Source organism: Pygocentrus nattereri, chromosome 3 (genome assembly GCF_015220715.1).
Source record: "Pygocentrus nattereri isolate fPygNat1 chromosome 3, fPygNat1.pri, whole genome shotgun sequence".
Classification (NCBI taxonomy): domain Eukaryota; kingdom Metazoa; phylum Chordata; class Actinopteri; order Characiformes; family Serrasalmidae; genus Pygocentrus; species Pygocentrus nattereri.
The window spans coordinates 24,106,227-24,124,099 of record NC_051213.1 but is presented as its reverse complement, the minus strand read 5'-3'; the positions used below and the strand labels follow the sequence as shown (position 1 = coordinate 24,124,099).

General features: G+C 39.1%; 1 protein-coding gene across 8 annotated transcripts in view; it reads right to left on the bottom strand.

The window, feature by feature from the left end:
- Positions 1–17,873, bottom strand: part of phactr4b (phosphatase and actin regulator 4b) — a 42,944-nt gene that overhangs the window by 16,767 nt on the left and 8,304 nt on the right. For 4 of the 8 annotated variants that reach the window (XM_017724084.2, XM_017724086.2, XM_017724085.2 and 1 more), the window contains exons 2-3: positions 16,131–16,237; positions 13,536–13,580 (exon numbers count right to left, since the gene is read on the bottom strand). In XM_017724084.2, the coding sequence (XP_017579573.1) occupies positions 13,536–13,548 (13 nt within the window). In that variant the 5' untranslated portion in view covers positions 13,549–13,580; positions 16,131–16,237. Of the gene's footprint in view, positions 1–3,772; positions 3,920–9,559; positions 9,814–13,535; positions 13,581–16,130; positions 16,238–17,873 lie in introns of those variants that run through there. The other 4 variants (XM_017724082.2, XM_017724081.2, XM_017724080.2 and 1 more) reach the window with 4 other exon arrangements.

The window sequence follows — 17,873 nt, the reverse complement described above, 5'->3', positions numbered from 1 at the left end:
GAGCCTCAGTCGTCCCTCAGCCAGCGGCTGCCACACTTCATGAACGGCTTGCATTCCTCTAAAGACAAGACTGCCAATGGGTTCACAACCACTCACCAGCTGATGTTCTGATGTACCAATCAGCCAACACTGGATATTGTGTTTTTAAACACATAATTGGACCAGACATTACCATAATTACTTAAGTTACATTATTAGTTACATAGTTATCTAAGGAACAATATTTGCATTCTGTTTTGACCTGGTCTTTCCACAAAAACAAGACTTTAATATAACTGTCATATAACTTATGAAAATATTTCTATGAATACCATGTCCATGAGCACCTATAAACACATTCATAACATATTATAATGCATTCATAAGGCATTATAAACATGGTTTTAAATACAATAGAAATGTAATGCAAAGTGAGACAAGTAAGTTTATTAAAGCCATGGTATTTCCAGTACTTTAATTCTCATCACAGGTGTTGTTAGAGTTATTCACTTGCCAGCCCCAAACAAGCCATCCAGCCTAGAGTTATTACCATAATGTTACTACAATGCTTTTTAAGCACCACCCTCCCTTTAAAAGTTACATTACATCACAGCAAACTAAGTACCCATTAGTCCTCTCCCCTGAAACATCCTCTGACATCACACTGAGCATGACGGTACTGTGCAATGAACACATTGAGAGTGAAAGGAAAGTCAGTAGAGTGCCATCATTGTGATTTTTTTCCCTCACTGGTTCTAACATTACTTCACTGCAACACAATAATGCTAATTTCTGCTAGCAGTTATTGGGGATGCAGTGTTAAGCTAGCAGCAAGCCAACAGTGATGTACATTGAGTTTCCCGACTTTGGGTTAAACACTACCGATAGCACCACTAGTTTAAAATACGACATTTGAGGCTTGTAATGCTTATGATGCCTTATGAATACATAACAATGTGTTATGAGTGTGTTCATAGGTTCTTAAGACATGTTAAGACATTTCTCCTCTTATTTCAATGAGCTACAAGTGAAATAATTAAAGTAAGTAAAGCCATTTCAAGACAGTCATTGGGCACCTAGTCATAGACATTCAAAACAAGTCATTGGGCACCTAAAAGGGTTAATAGCAACCACAGAACAACTACAGAACAGTACTGATGTTTAGCCAACTAAACATAAAATTTAAATTTAATAATCATCCAGAGTAGCAATGAATAGAAGTAAGAATTAACATGTAAGTTCAATGCCCTCACAGCAAAAATGACAAACTATTTGCAAAAAAAGGCATTTATTACACCACAAATCACGGTGATAAAGTACTCCTAGGCCAAATATTAGCTTCACAGCCATGTCAGCACCTTTGTGTCCGAGACAGACTTATACAATTCACACAAATCTCCATTTCAAATGCAATTCAGCAGTCTGGCTTCTTTACATCAGACAGTGCATTCTTAATCTTGCCTCTGATAACATTGTAGTTTTTCCATATCTGATTCAGCTCTTCCTGATGAAACAAAATATTTTTTTAGCATATTATTTAGCATTAGCACTGTCAGTAGCTTAACATGCAGCGTAGCAAACACAGGATGTCCTGTCGACAGCGCCGCTTCTCTGCAAAGAAGTTCCCATAACATGCCAGGCAAATTCCAGCCCAGCAGCCAGCTGCTCTGCTGACCCACAACAGACAACACAGTCTCTCTAAGCAGGCCAATACCCGACCTGGTCCCACCTGACACAGCTGCAGTGGGATTAGAGAGGCGAGCAACATGTTGATTTCTTCTTATACTGAAAGGCCCATATATCATCCATCTTTTTTTTATAAATAGAAGAGAGTTTCACATAGTATCAAAACATTACCTAAAGAAAGTTTCAAAACCTAACGTTCATTTTCAGTCCATATTGTCCATTTGGAAACTAAGCTGCAAAAACAGCCTGTTCTGAATACACTGTTTTTGTGATGTCACAAAAACAAAGATACATTACCCACTTAGCCTACAACACTTTAGCTCCGCTCATTCACTTAACATATATAAACCTTAAACATGCAAAGAAAAGATTGAATTCTGACTGAAAATGAAATTTGAAATTAGAACCTGTAGTGCTACATATAAAACAAACCTACACCTACACAAACTACACTTCACTAAATCCAATTTTGCTCACTTTGAAATGAACTGTAGTTAGCCAGTTCTCTTTAAGTACTGTCGCTATCCAGTGGTGGACAGTAACTAAGTAAATGTAATTAGTTACTGTATTTAAGTAGGTTTGTCGTGTATCTGTACTTTACTTAAGTATTTCCATTTTGGTCGACTTTTTACTTTCAATCCACTACATTTCAAAGTCAAAGTCAAATATCTTACTTTTTACTCCACTACACTTTGAGAAATCTGTCGTTCCTTTTGGTTTTTGTGTGTATAAAAATGTAACATGTCAAAACAAAAGAAGTGCAAAGCAAGAACACCAATCAGGGCACAGTGGTCACTTTGTTCTGAGCTTGTTTTGACCTGTTGGTCATACCAACCCAGTGCAGCACACAGTTTAACGTCAGTGCAGCAGCATAAAAATTTGGGAGCACATACGTCACCTAAATGATGAACTAACCTAACTTTGTGTAAATAGACCACAATATAGAAATATTTACATATGTAGTTTGACTGGCATGTTTCTTTTTTTCTGAATTCAGACTAAACACTTTCATTTTATAGTAAATTAGTTTGGGTTAGTTTATGTTTATGATCAGAGACCTACAGATCAATATAGTAAAGTAAACTTATTTGTGATCCTGAGTTTAAAGCAAGTTTTTATTCAGCTTGTAACTAATTTACAAAGTAATCTTAAACTGAAACTTTGCTTGTTTGTAAAATTCATTTCAGAGCCACTCGGTTCTCCCTGATGGAAACTGTTTGCCTTCAGTGTTTTGTGCTCATGATCATTTTAATAAACGTCAGCATCACTAATTAATGACGTTCTATTAAAAGACTGGTTTACCAAGAGAGACACTGGAGTATTTTCACCTAAAATGAGTTCATGAAGCGAGTTACAAAAATGATAACAGGACTTTAGAGTCATAATTTATCTTTTAGTACTTTTACTTTCAATACTTAAGTACATTTGAAAGCAAATACTTTTGTACTTTTACTCAAGTTGAGGTCTAGAGTAAGGACTTCTACTGTTACTGGAGTAACATTTTACCTTGGGTCAACTCAAGTACATGATTTGTGTACTTCGTCCACCTCTGTCGCTATCCATGATGTGTGACAATTTATCATGGTAATGATAACATCATATCACCCATCCTTAAAATGGGTAGAAAAGTACAATAAAATGGGCCCTTTAAAGTGATAATGCCATTTATCACAATCTACCTAACACTGCAACAGTATAATTTGCCTTATTAATATTGCTTAATATGTTTAATGAATTAATTGATTAACAAATTCATCAAGAAGGTAACTTTTTTTTTTTTTTTTTTTTAAATCAAGTAACCATGATATCTGCCAGTAGATTTCCTGTTATTTTCAGGAAACCCCTCAGGGCCATACACTCACTCCTAATGACTGATATTAGACCTGCTGCCCTCTCTACTTCCTGTAAAGAGACCTACAGCTGGAAATTAGAATTGCTGCTCTCTGCACTTCCTGTTTCTGGAGATCAAGAAAAGAAATCAGAGACAAGTCAAGTATGAGCTCAGACACACATTGCCTGGTTTAACAGCAGTCTGAATCAGCAAGGCAGCCCCCGCCCTGACTACAGAGCAGAGGCTACAATACAGTGAGTGGGAGAGTAGTGCTACCTGGGCTCCAGCTGCCATGACGACGGGTATGGAGGCAGCAGGCCATGGGGAGCTGAGGTGTCCTCAACATGGCCCCCACTCCCCTACTGTACACCCCCTGAATGGGAGAGTCTAGAAGAAACTGCAGAGGTGTGAGAAAATTTCCAAAAAGCCAGCCGGATCCCTGTGGCAAGACCTACTATAATCTTCTAGTTCCAAAAAAAAAAAAAAAAAAAAAAACATTCTGGCATTGCAGGCATAATTTAAGAAATCTGAAGCTCCATATTCTTGTCTTTGTGAGGAATAGAAATCTCATGCTCAAGATTAGGGCTGTCACTACTGATTACGCAGGTAATTCAGTATGATCAAACAATAAAAAACAGACTGAACAATACAGCCTTACAAAGAATTTAAAATACTGTAATGGAAAAAAATAGACTAGGAAGACTTTGTAAAGGGACTTTACAAAAGAACTACCCAACAAAAGTAAATTCACATAAATAGTATAAATAGTATATTAAAAGTCTTTCAAGAATCTAAAACAGGCATTATCACCATACTAATTATTAATTGCCAAGTCACTGAGAAGCTAAATACTATATCATGGATTTTTTTCCTAATCGAGCAACTAAGTTAATCAAGCAACCTACTCAAGACATGCATGAATAAGAAACTTAGAACAGAAAGTCTCATCACTAAAGCCACAGTTCCGACAAGCCCATCACACACACAGGATACAAACAGTACACCAGCTCCACACAGGCAGCCATCCAAATCTGAGCTGAGGACAGAGCTGAGAAACTAGCCACCGAGCAGCCATCCATCAGCAGGAATAGAGAATGCGACAGTACATGAGTCCCAGTCCTCTGGCCTCTGGAGAAAGAAAAGCCAAACGGTGTAGTCCTGAAGACTTTAACCAGCCAGGCAGCGGAGTTTGAGCTTGCTGAGCTCATCGTTTGCGGATGCTGGACCTTAATAGACCCAGCATTGCGCACAGCTCTGGGCTGACAGAACAGGAGAAAGCAGATCTGGAAGAGACAATTGCAGTCGGCACACTGTGTTGATGAAAATGCTCGTTTGACTGAGGCATGAGCAGACTTCACATCCTGTACTAGGGCTAGGGCTGTGTGAACGGCAGAGAAACTGACTGGATAAGGCACAGCAGCAGGAGAGGAGGGGGTGAAGCCTGGGAAACAGAGGGAGGAAACTGTACTCCACCCTGATCCTGAGCGAGGTGGGGGGAGGGAGGGGGTTGACAGAGAGGAATCATACCCACTAAGCGCATGAGTGTGAAGTGAAAAACATATTAGAACAGATGTGTAAAAATAACACAGTCATTGAGTAAGTTATCCTGATTCAGTGGACTGCAGTTAGTGCATGTCATGTGTATATTTGCCATTATAGCACTGAAATATCAGAATCATATCTGTAACAGCAGATAATAAAATAACAGCATCTGATTGATGTTGAGATTTGACAGATATTTCAAACCAATGTTTGAAGATGTATTTGTTATACTACATAAGAGAAGAATGTTTAGGTGAACCTGGGGTACTGTGCTAAAAATCTCTATTTTATTCACTTAATTTAATTTATAACCCTATACAAATAAAAGTTATATTTCTCTGCGATGCTAATCCAGATTTAGTACCGGGTATAGTACCAATTTATAGTTTATACATGTTTATGTATCAGCAGAGAAAAACGAGGGCCATTATCAGCATTGGTCCTCATTTCCCATACTGGTGCAACTTAAGACAAAAGCCCCAACACTGCCACAAAGAAAGAAATACACACGCAGGACATTTGGGTCTAAGTAGACTCATAACCAGCTTATCTATACTACATTGAAAACAATTTAAAAATAAGGATACATGTGATTTTAGGTCCCATTTCAGCAGTAATCAAGCTTTAAATTGAGCCATACCCAATAACACCCAAACAAGCCAGACTATTCCCAGCATGAACCATGATCATCTTGAAAGTCACAGCCAGCCATCACACAGGCAAAACAGAATTCCTCTGTCTTCTACAGAGAGACAGAGTTGGCCATAATTATCTACAACTTGGTGCAGGCCACCACACCGCTTACTGAAAGCCTCCTCCTCTTCTATTCTATATGGGGTCTTGTGTACTATATACAGTGAGACACATCATAGAATTCGCTATGAAAAAGACAGCAATGGCTTAAACCAGCACAGCAAACTACAAAGCAACTCTCTAGCAGCGAGGTCCCTGTCTGTCCATATTATTTCAATATCACAATTCTCAATGCTGGCACCACATAAACCTGCAATATGCAAATGAGCTTTTATCCAATCACTGAATATTTCATTGTGTGATTTGAGCATCCTGACCAACATCAAAGCTTGTGTGGTTCATTGGGCGTTTAGATGAATCACAACATTTATGCCATTTGATAAATCATTTTGGTTAAAACCAGCAGTGTGGAGTCACATCACTATGGGGATGGCAGATGGGGCAAATCATTATTCATCAGACAAAGGCCAAAGCTCATATTGGACCCTTCTTCCTTGTCCTATTAAGCACCGCTCTTCCATTGCTCTTGGTGCTTTTTGCCTGTGATCATCCACAACTTCAAAGTAACTACGCTTCAGTTAACAACTTAACTGCCCAGTCTAAATCTCCACTCTTGTCCAGATCTGCAGACATGCAGACCTAATGTGCATGTCACTGAGAAAGCCCAAAGGGCCGCAGGGCTGTCCAAGTCTGCCAGAGAGGCCATTTCATTTGCAGGTTTGCGCAGACTTTGCTCTTGGAATTACCCGAAACTCATAGGAAAACGCATGTAATGACATGCATGGAAAAAGTCTCAAAAAACAATGACAGCCACTTAATTGGTCAAAAGGTGTTCTCTAGCACCCTGTATATTTCTGTATTGTCGACTGTCTAATCTGAGAAGTACATTGAATCTTATCAAATGTTTGGAATCAGACCCCTTACAGTGTGCCATGACTGTTGACCTAGATAATATATTATATTATATTATAATTTTCTGTATGGTTACAGGTAGGGCAAAGCCCCAGTGCCCCTAATGGATGAAATAACATAGGCCAGTCATTATCTTGCCACATCAAATGTTTACCTAAAAGTGTTGTGCCTTTGGTAAAGTAGAAGGCATATCACAAGTACCATATGCTGCAATATAATTGCAAAATGGTATGAAGTCTGTATTGTGGAGCCCTAACGTGTAAATCAAAACGAAAAAAGTGCGGGGGCCATGCGCATACACAGCCCCAGGGCAGAAAGAATCAGGTGCGAATGCTGTTTATTTAAGGGAGGAGAGAGAAGATAGCTGTATCATTGGTTTAGAGGCAGGCATGAAGCCTGGAGCAGCTTGTATGGTTATGTAAGAGTGGCTCCACTGGGAGAACTCATGAGGAAAACCACCCTCCCTCTCCTCTTCGCTCTCGTGATTGCGCTCAACAACCCCTCCCCTAACCAGCAACACTGCCTGGCCCACTCAGGACACACTGCTAGTGTGCAAGTGTGATGTTAAACACCATCACATGCCCAGTAGTGCTGCTACTTAAACCATTAGTCTATTCAACAACTCAGCAAAGTTTCCCCGAGAAAAACAATAACTGAAGGCCAAGGCTACATAAGTGGTCATCTTCATTGCTTAGCTCCACTGTAATGCATTGTTGTAGTCACTGATAAGTGTTTTGTAAAGCATCCAGAAACATGACATTTTGTGTTACAGAAAAGTAGCCGTAAGCGAATCCAGTGATAGTGAGGGCAAAGTCTGAGGAGAGGCTGCTGAAGAAACAAAGAGTCCTGTATTGTGAGACGAAACCTAGCCGCACTGTTTGGCTGGTCAGTTGGCTGAGGAGCATTAGGGGCCTGATTGAGTCCTGCTTGCAGAAAGAGACCCTCAGCTGTGCTTTGTCTTTGCCACTGACGACATCTCTCTCTCCCTCCAGACTGAGGAAAAACACTTCAGTGATCATTGGGATTCAGGTTTGAGGCTTTTCTCCATAAACAAACTATGTTTTAGTTGGTAAAGGAGAAGGATCCCAATCTATCAGGGAGGAGAGGATGTGATGTAATGGCAAGAAGCAAATTTCAACACTAGCAAAACATGTTTGAAGTCTACTCCAAAAACATTTTTTATCAATCTAGGTTTAATCCTCAAGCATGTGCATTTATGACAAACAGCCAGTTAAACATAGAGAGGAGTAGAGCAGGTTACTTAAGTTTGCCACCATGTTAAGTGTTTCTTTTTGTGATTTAATTGCTGTACAAAAAAATAAATGTTTTAATTTTTGAGATACAGTTGCTGTATACTGTTCATATTAATGAGGATTTTTTTTCTCGTTTTTCTGCTAAAAGCAGCATTTTTCACGATTGCTGCAAATGTTACAAAGGGGTAGCTAGATAACAGCTGTAAAAAATTGAGGGTGGATTGAACCACATTTAGCTGGCTAAGCAAGAAATCCTGCTTTGGGAGACAAGCCTCTCATCAGTGCAAAAAGAAACTCGCTGTGAAATACACATGAGATTAGGTCATATGTATGCGTCACTCACTGCCTTACTGGCAAACATAAAACAATCGAAGCAAGACAGTTAGGCCTCACATGCAACATATCAGTGAATATCTGAACATTAATCTGAATCCAAAACATACTTGTTTATATAAACACTGTTACTGTGGTTACTGGAAATGATTTGAAGAATCTTTCTACTTTACAGAGTTATACAAATAGCTGTGATAGCAACACAAACTGCACAGCAAAGAAATTATCTTCTCTAATTAATTCAGTCATCATTCTGCACGAAAAAAGGAAAAACAGCAAGAAGATGAAATCAACATTTAAATCGGTGTCTCTGCAAACAAACACAAAAACTAAAGAATGCTTTTACCATTGCAAATCTGTTTCCTTGACATGTAATCAAGAAAATGTAAGTGAACACAAGAAAACCCAGATTGTTTGGAAATGACTGGAGGACCACAATAGCAGGAACTCCAGCACCAAACAATTCTTGGACATGAATACTCCTCAGAGTCAAAATAAGTGTTGTCAGTGCTGAAGAAAGAAAAGTAGCAACATCTGGTGATTCTAGAAACACCCATGAAGGGCAGACTTTTAGAGGCTGAAAGCTTCAGAGATAAGAGCTCATAAAAAAGTAAACCACTGCTTAAAGGAACAGGATTGGAGCCAGTCCAATGGCATAGTGCTGAAGTACTACGAAGAGACAATCCTCCTCAGCACTGGCGTATGTTAATAGTCTTGTGTTTTTGCATGTAGAATCTCCATTTAGCCTGATGCATCCAGATTTAGAACTGTCATCTGATTGCTGTCATGCAGACAGAATGAGAGTCTTTGTACTAGAGATTTCACCTAGTCCATGTTCTCTTTACTCCACACAGAAAACAATGGACTCCTGCAGCAGTTTCAGCTACTTATAACCTCAGATAAAGTCCATGGTGTACATCACTGAGGTCATATCAAAACCTCACTCCAAAGCCATTTTTCTTCCCTTGTTTTTATTTATTTTTTTAAATGACAGCTGTTCTTTCATTGTAGGAAATGTCACAACTAACACAGCAATAGAAAATTTGAAAAGCACACCTTTCAAGTGCAATTTTTACATTTACAGACGTTAAAGACATTTTCTTTCACTGAAACACAACTGAAGCGTTTCTTTTATTTAAGATTTTCTTACAACAGCAGCAAAAATCTTATGTTAGCATACATTACAGGTGCTTCCTCTTTCTCCTTTAAAAGTTACCATTTTAGACATACAAGGTTTTATTACCCCAGCGACTAAGCGCATGTGACTCACCGGTGTGTGTGCTGGAGTCCTGAGATGCAGTCTCCAGAGAAAGGCTCTGTCCCATGCTCGTGGCCCTAAAGGGCCTAAGTATGCTGTACTGCCCTCCTTACTGGACAACAACAGGCCCACCTGCTCCACTCTGGCTTGCCCTGGATCTCCAGTTAAAGGGCCTCTTTGGTGCCAGCTTCCTTCGTCTTCTCACGCTCCCTCTCTCTCTCTCTGTCCACTGATCTTTACGGCTCTCACTCTCTTTCAGTGACTCTCTCACCAACATTACCTCCCTTCCTCTCTCCTGGCGCTTCCACTCCTCCCTCTGCTACTCCCCACCCCTTTCCTTTACGCTGACCCTCCCTCCCACCCTTTCTCTCTCACTCCCTGACTTTATAAATAAGCATGTAGCGCAACTACAGATGGATGCCTATCATTCCAGAGAGTCAGGGTCAAAGTGCAACATTTGAGCATGTGTGAGAGAAAGAGAGAGTGAAACAGAAAGGCAGGGAAAGAGATTAAGGGGCTACCCGGGTGGAAGACTGAGAGACACTTAATTAGAACGATATGGTGAACAATACGAGGACTGATTCATACAGAGACTGCTAGAACAAACAACTGAGGTTTTTGGTATGTCTCAGGTCCCAGCTGCAGCAGAAAGGTATGTACTTTTATTTAAAATTCATTTCACTAGTCAACCTGAAGAACATGCATTTACCTCATCAGCTAACAGGGATCGCACTGAACATGACAGAAGTTTTCACGCTATACAATGTCTTGATATTTATTTAGTAGTGCCATATTTAATAAATAAATAAATAAATAAATAAATAAAAACGCCATCAAAAATGCATACATAGTGTGCTGACATAAATCCAATTAAACAGGACTAAGTGATGTTGGGAAGAGTTTAAGCACTGAAAATATTCACGTTATGCTCAGAAAAGCATAGCTTTAATTTATCACAATAGCATTTAATACGGTCATATGTCCCAGCTTTAATGCGGAACAGAAAATAATAAAGCAATGACATCACTTATGCATTCAATATTTAGATTGAATCTATTCAGCTACAACCTTCAGTAAGAACACATTCATACATAATCATTATGTATACTGTAAGTCATATTCAAATTACTTATGATTCATGCTGCTGTTTACTAGGATAGCCTGCTCTGCACTCTGATCACTGATTAATTAGGCCAAAGCAAGTTTGCTTTACATTAGAACAGATGCGGCACAGCAGCAAAGCAGAATGTAATTTGAGTGTTCTGTACATGCTTCTAATGGCATGTAGTTTGTATATAAAAGCAAAAAACATGTTGAAAGTTTCGAATGGACAGCTACATGGTACTGCCATCAATCGCATGACATTCGATAACCGCACTAGTAGCGAATGCAATCGGTTCACTTCTAATGAATGAAATCGCCTCCTGCTTCTTTTACATGTATACACACAATATATATACATATATACACACACACACACACACACACACACACACACACACACACACACACATATATATATATATATATATATATATATATATATATATATATATAAATAAATAAATAAATAAATAATGGGCTAAAAACAAACATCTTTTACTCAATATTTCATGAACATCACATCACTACATCTAAATAAACAGGACCAATTATGCACTCTCAAACTCACATACTCTCAAAAACAGAGCCAGACCTTAGACAGCTATTTTTAATGAAAAATGCTAATGTTAGTGCTCTTTTTATTACTGATGCTGCTCACATTATGGTTGGAAAGCTTATCATGATAACAGTATATCATCCCAACCTACAAAAAAAATTCCATTTCAAGATCCGTGTCTTGCTCTCACAGATGACATTCCAATCCTTGACCACAAAAATGTTCATATTTCTGCTTTATCAGGTCCACATTTAGTGTTCCCTTTAACTCATAAAAATCTCTTCTAAAAGATTCAACCAGTCTTCTGCCCCATACAGGGAAGAGCAGGTAAACCCCCCCTAGCGGTCATTCACTGGAATTCCAAGCATGCAAGGTTACCCTGCAGAGTCCATTAGAGGAAAATGGGTATGAACATATGTGGCTTTATAACATGAGCACATGACACACTAAAATTGTTGAAAGGGGGCTGGTTTACAAGCATAATATTTCTCATTCTCTCTAAAAGCCTCCATGTCAGTGATTCAGTGATTTGTTCTAAACACTTAATTGACTGATTAATTACAACCAGTGGGAGCTATCCCACAGTTTTTCACAGGCCTCAGTAAGAGACAGACTAGGAGAAGTGGAGCAGGAGCCAAAACACAGATGCTATGTAGCGTTCAGCAGTCAAAAGCTGCCCTGTATAACTCCCTGAACATTCTATAAATTCAATTCATCCTGTGCATTTGCTGAATTGAAACTCAATTGGCCTCATTTCGTTAAAGCCTTCAGCTTAAGATCAGAGACTAGACAGACAGAAATCAGAAATGGAGCAGGCCTTCAGACAGACCACTGCAGCAATGGTGCGCAGGAGGGAGAACAGAGCCAAAAGAACTAGAAGGGGTGCACAAAGGGAGAGAGGATGAATCAGTAAGCCTGCCAAAAAAGAGAAGAAAGAGTGCCTGATGCACATTTAGTGTGGCATTTCAGAGAAGTTAAGATACTTCAGTGGCACAAATGATTCACGTTTCATGTTACTACAAATTCCTGAGGCATTAATAGTAGGCATGAGGAGACCTAGTCCTATATGTCCAAGTGAAAGTGCTGGTTCTTTCATTGTAGATAACTGTGGTCATCAACAACAAGTAACATACAAGGCTGTACAAGTACACAAATTCCTAGATTTTCAGTAAAATGTGCTTTTCAGAGCAGTTGTTGGTTGTCCTCACTGAGCCACTTTAACATGTATTTCAATTGTTTCTACTTCTTTCATTTTTAAAGGAAAAGGTATCTTTTACTACTTTAAAATGATCAAACAGTATACAAATACAACTACATCAGCTTATTGCACAAATAAAATAAAAAAATAAAACTGCTAAGCATCTGGCATGGCTATGTTTTCATATTTAATTCTATGATTGAGAATAAAATTAAGTCTTAAAGCACAACCACTACATACTGCATGGGATTAACAGGGCTGTTCTTAAATGAAAAAAGGGCAAATGTTTGAGGTTTAAAGGTAACAAAAGAGTCAAACACAAACAACCCTTTATTTCTTAGTGCCACTATGAAATCTCCAAACCATGCAACAATAATGCTGCATTGACGAGAGGGAGAGGGAGAGGGAGAGGGATAGGGAGAGGGAGAGGGAGAGGGAGAGGGAGAGAGCGCGCGCAAAAGAGACAGAGGGAGAAAGTAAATAAAAAAATAAATCAAACACACACACACACACACACACACATACATATACATATACACATATATATATATATATACATATATATATATATATATATATATATATATATATATATATATATATATATATAATTAAAAACATGAACTGAAACCAGAACTCTATCCTCAAATGAGTTCAGAACCTACTCTGGAAAAGGACCCTACTGTTCTAGCACAAAACTCCAATGCATGTGTTCTAGTGGAAATAAAGCAACTCATGAGTGAGCTGCAGCCCTATTTCTCTGTGTCCCAGTTACAGCGTCTACACTGGGGCTCTGGTCCAAACACAGAGCCTGCTGGATGGTTCTGCCCAAGCTCAGAACCTGTCCCTGCTGTGACCTGGAAAACGAGCTATGCTACACGAAGGAGGAGACACGCTATGGTCTGACGTCATGATGCATCTTGGGGGTGACTGCAAGCTCAGTGCATTTACTTTTTGAGAGCTTAAAAGCAAAGTCTGTAATACAGTAAACCCAATAAGTTGAACCCAATATGTCAACTAAGATCTATTCAGAATGATAAACATTTAACAAGCTCTCTTTAGCCATTCACTCCCCTCACCGACAAAGCAGGAATACAAACCAGTGTGTGCTTTATGAAATAATCACTTACCACGATTTTCCATTACAGAATCTGACAGGAACCACAGAGTAGATCCTGTAAACAATAAAAAAAAAAAAAAAAAAAAAAAAAACACAAGTTAACAGTTTCATTAGCTTGACAAATGGCAAAAGCAGTTCTGACACAATGTTTTGGGAATTCACGTTTTCATACAGTTACAAAACGGATCTTATGATAATGTGGCTGTTGTGGCTTCTGGCTGGTTCAGCCTGAGCACAGAGCTTAAAATATTTAACCAAACCTGCTGGGACCTGACTGCTCACATCAGGTTCGGGCATTTTCCAAATACACTATATTGCCAAAAGTATTCGCTCAATTGCTTTCACATGTATATGAACTTGAGTGAAATCCCATTCTTAATCCCTAGGGTTTAATATGATATCGGCCCACCCTTTACAGCTATAACAGCTTCAACTCTTCTGGGAAGGCTTTCCACAAGGTTTAGGAGTGTATTTATGGGAATTTTTGACCATTCTTCCAGAAGCGCATTTGTGAGGTCAGACACTGATGTTGGACGGGAAGGCCTGGCTCACAGTCTCCGCTCTAATTCATCCCAAAGGTGTTCTGTCGGGTAGAGGTCAGGCCAATCAAGTTCTTCCACACCAAACTGTTCCCACAAAGTTTGGAGAATGAAATTGTCCAAAATCTCTTGGTCTGCTGAAGCATTAAGAGTTACTTTCACTGGAACTAAGGGGCTGAACCCAACTCCTGAAAAACCACCCCACACGATAACGCCCCCTCCACCAAACTTCACACTTGACACAATGCAGTCAGACAAGTACCGTTCTCCCAGACTCGTCCATCGGATCGCCAGACGGAGAAGCATGATTCATCACTCCAGAGAACACGTCTCCACTGCATTCGACGCTTTGCATTGTGCTTGGTGATGTAAGGCTCAGACGCATCTGCTCGGCCATGGAAACCCATTTCATGAAGCTCTCTACACACTGTTCTTGAGCTGATCTGAAGGCCACATGAAGTTTGGAGGTCTGCAGTGATTGACTCTGCAGAAAGTTGGCGACCTCTGCGCACTATGCGCCTCAGCATCCACTGATCCCGCTCTGTCATTTTACGTGGCCGACCACTTCGTGGCTGAGTTGCTGTCATTCCCAATCGCTTCCACTTTGCTATAATACCACTGACAGCTGACTGTGGGATATTTAGTAGCGAGGAAATTTCATGACTGGACTTGTTGCATAGGTGGTGTCCTATCATGGTACCACGCTGGAATTCACTGCGTTCCTGAGAGCGACCCATTCTTTCACTAATGTTTGTAGAAGCAGTCTGCAGGCTTAGGTGCTTGGTTTTATACACCTGTGGCCATGGAAGTGACTGGAACACCTGAATTCAATTATTTGGATGGGTGACTGAATACTTTTGGCAATATAGGGTATATGTCAAGCTCAAGATTAGGTTCAAACTTTATGCTCAGGTTGATACAGCACACCACTCATTTAACAGATTTTACACTGAATTTTACAATTGTTTTCACTGTAGTTTTCTTCTTACTTTTTCTTCTACTCCATTTCCATTATGAGGTGCACACTCATGACAAAATTTAAAAGATTTTATTATTAAGTTTTTGTAGATGAGAAAATTTGTTAAAGTGAAACTTGCACAATTTTGGACAGCTTACATATAGGACAGCCTGACTTAGATGGTATCATATTTATTCATTTTATTTCATTTATCCATAATCTAATGATATTGTAATGTTATTTTCACTACACGGTAATTAACTGACACCATCCTGTAAGGTTATATTCAGCACTTTAGGTGATTATGTGCCTATTGGGATCAGTTTCAGACAAATGAGTTTTGGACTCAAACTGGTGATGGGAGTCAGGTCTAGACAAAATTAACTAAAAACTTTAAATCTACCCCTCCATGGAAATGGGGCCAGAATTTAGGAAACATCCACCAAATGCTCCCTCAAATCTAGCTTTCTAGCCTCACACTATTTTTAAAACAGAATGCAACACTTCAGGCAGCAAAGAATCACTGTTAAAACAAAATCTCACATCTCTGTGGCAACTTTCTCAGATAATTCAAAAACTGTAACTTTAATGTAGTGCAATATAAAAAGGATTTATTCCGAATTGGCCCACGTTCATACATTTTTCATGAACTATTCATTCTATGTAAAGAGCAGCTAGCATTTTTAAATTAAGCAAATATAAGGATGTCTACAGACATCCAACTTAAACTTAATAGTTCTGATGACATTTCTATTGCCATTTTACATGTAAATTATGATGAAATCTGCAGTGACAATACATGAAATATTCCAAAATATTCCCTAAAAATACTAACTTTGAAGGTACTAACATATCTGTACCCTAAAGACCCACAATAAATGCATTTATTCAAATTTAAAAGACAAGTATAGCCTTTTATGAATATAATTTCAGATAATGTAAGACTTTTTAAAGCCCTTTTGACACCTTGAAAATAGAGTTGTCAGATTTAATAGGACAGTGATTTAACAGTACAGCAGCAGTAGTATGACAAACTTTTGTCCCCGAGAGGCTCAACCTTCATGTCACCCATATACTTAAGCACTGACAGTTAACAATGGAAACGCACAACGTAGAAGGTCATTGGCCTTGTAAGTGGGTGGTCGTCCTCAGGGTGTCCAGTTCACAGATCTCAGACCAGCATATAGGGCTCATGAGCTCATGTCTACTGACACACTGTACGAGAGAGAGAGAGAGAGAGAGAGAGAGAGAGAGAGAGAGAGAGAGAGAGAGAGAGAGAGAGAGAGAGAGAGAGAGAGAGAGAGAGAGAGAGAGAGAGAGAGAGAGAATTAAATTAAATCAACAGGAACAGAAGACCATTAAAACACTTAAACTAGATCGCTGAGACAGGGTGATCACAGGCTAATGGGAGTCATCAATAAAGCAAGACATGCTCAAGCGCACCCAGAAAGAAGCTGCCCTCTAATGCTTCAGCCTGTGGCTCCATACAATGTCTGAATATGCCTAATTATTTTACTTAGTCATAGCTTTATAAAAACAAAGGAAGACAATTTGGTAGTTTCAGTATTGCTTTAAACACATTTTTATTAAATGGCAGCCATTTTCTATAATATGCTTAAAATTAGGGGACATCTTAATGTGAGACAGCAAGTGAGGTTAAATCCTATTTCAAAGTAAATGTCACCTACAGAAAGGCAAAGACAACAGCAGACGTGGTTAGAAACTTTTTTTGTTGTTTAAGAGGTGCCAAAGGGTCTTTTTTAGCCACTTCTGGGTGAGATGTACAAGTTTGAAGATTCTCTTTAATGTCTAAAGAAACTTCACATAATGTAAAATATTCTATACCAATTAAAAGAAGATTGGAACCACAATACCAATTCAAGAAGCACTAAGAAAACAATCCTTAAGTAATTATAGCACATCAACAAAACAGCACATCAGGCTGGACCAGCACAGTGACAGAAGGAGGGATATGTAAATCCCAAGGCTCAGAGGAGGAGGGGGTTGAAAGAGGCAGGTAGAGTGTAAGAGTACAGAGAGAAAGGCAGAAAGGGAAAAGACAGCAATACGGAGAGCAAGAAATGCTAATGAATATCTCCTGAGTCAGAGCGATCGATTAAAGTGAGACAGGCAGCAGCACCTTTTCTCAGTTCAGTTTCTCTCTCAGGTCCGATCACAGCAGCAGATAAGAAAGACAGCAGGAAAATGGCAGAACACCGGCTGTACATTGCTTTCTCTCTGTGCATGATTCGTGTAAGGTACAATCAAACAAACCGACTGGGTTTCTAATTTTAACACATTTTAGTATTTCAACAGCACACAACCAGCAACCAGAACATCAGCACAGTTGAAGACGGTTTCATCTCATTAATGCACTACAAAGTTGACACACAAAACGTTTCCAGTGGAGTGGCTTCTGTAAAAAAAGACTGTTGGGAAGCATTTTGCAGCTTATTTTTTAGTATTGCTAACTCGAGCAGATCTGCTGAAACTGACTTTTTCCAGGGACAGTGAAGGTCAATCAGAAGAATATAGGTTCTGTATGTGTGTCTTACAGCTGACCGAGTGGAGTATCACATTGTCACATGAACAAAAAAGACAGGCACAACACAAAATTACTCGATCTAAGCTTTTGACACCAGATTCAGGCAAAAGTGGATACGTTCTGTCTGCATGTCATGCACAAACCTGGCACACAAGCTTTTGGACTATGTGCACTGAAAACCGCAAAACCTTGTATAATCAAAATGACGGCTTTATAGGTGAAGGAAAAAACATACTTAAGCTATAAAGAAAGCTAATGTAAAGTAATTTATCATATTGCTGGTCCAGTCATCACAAAATTTTCATG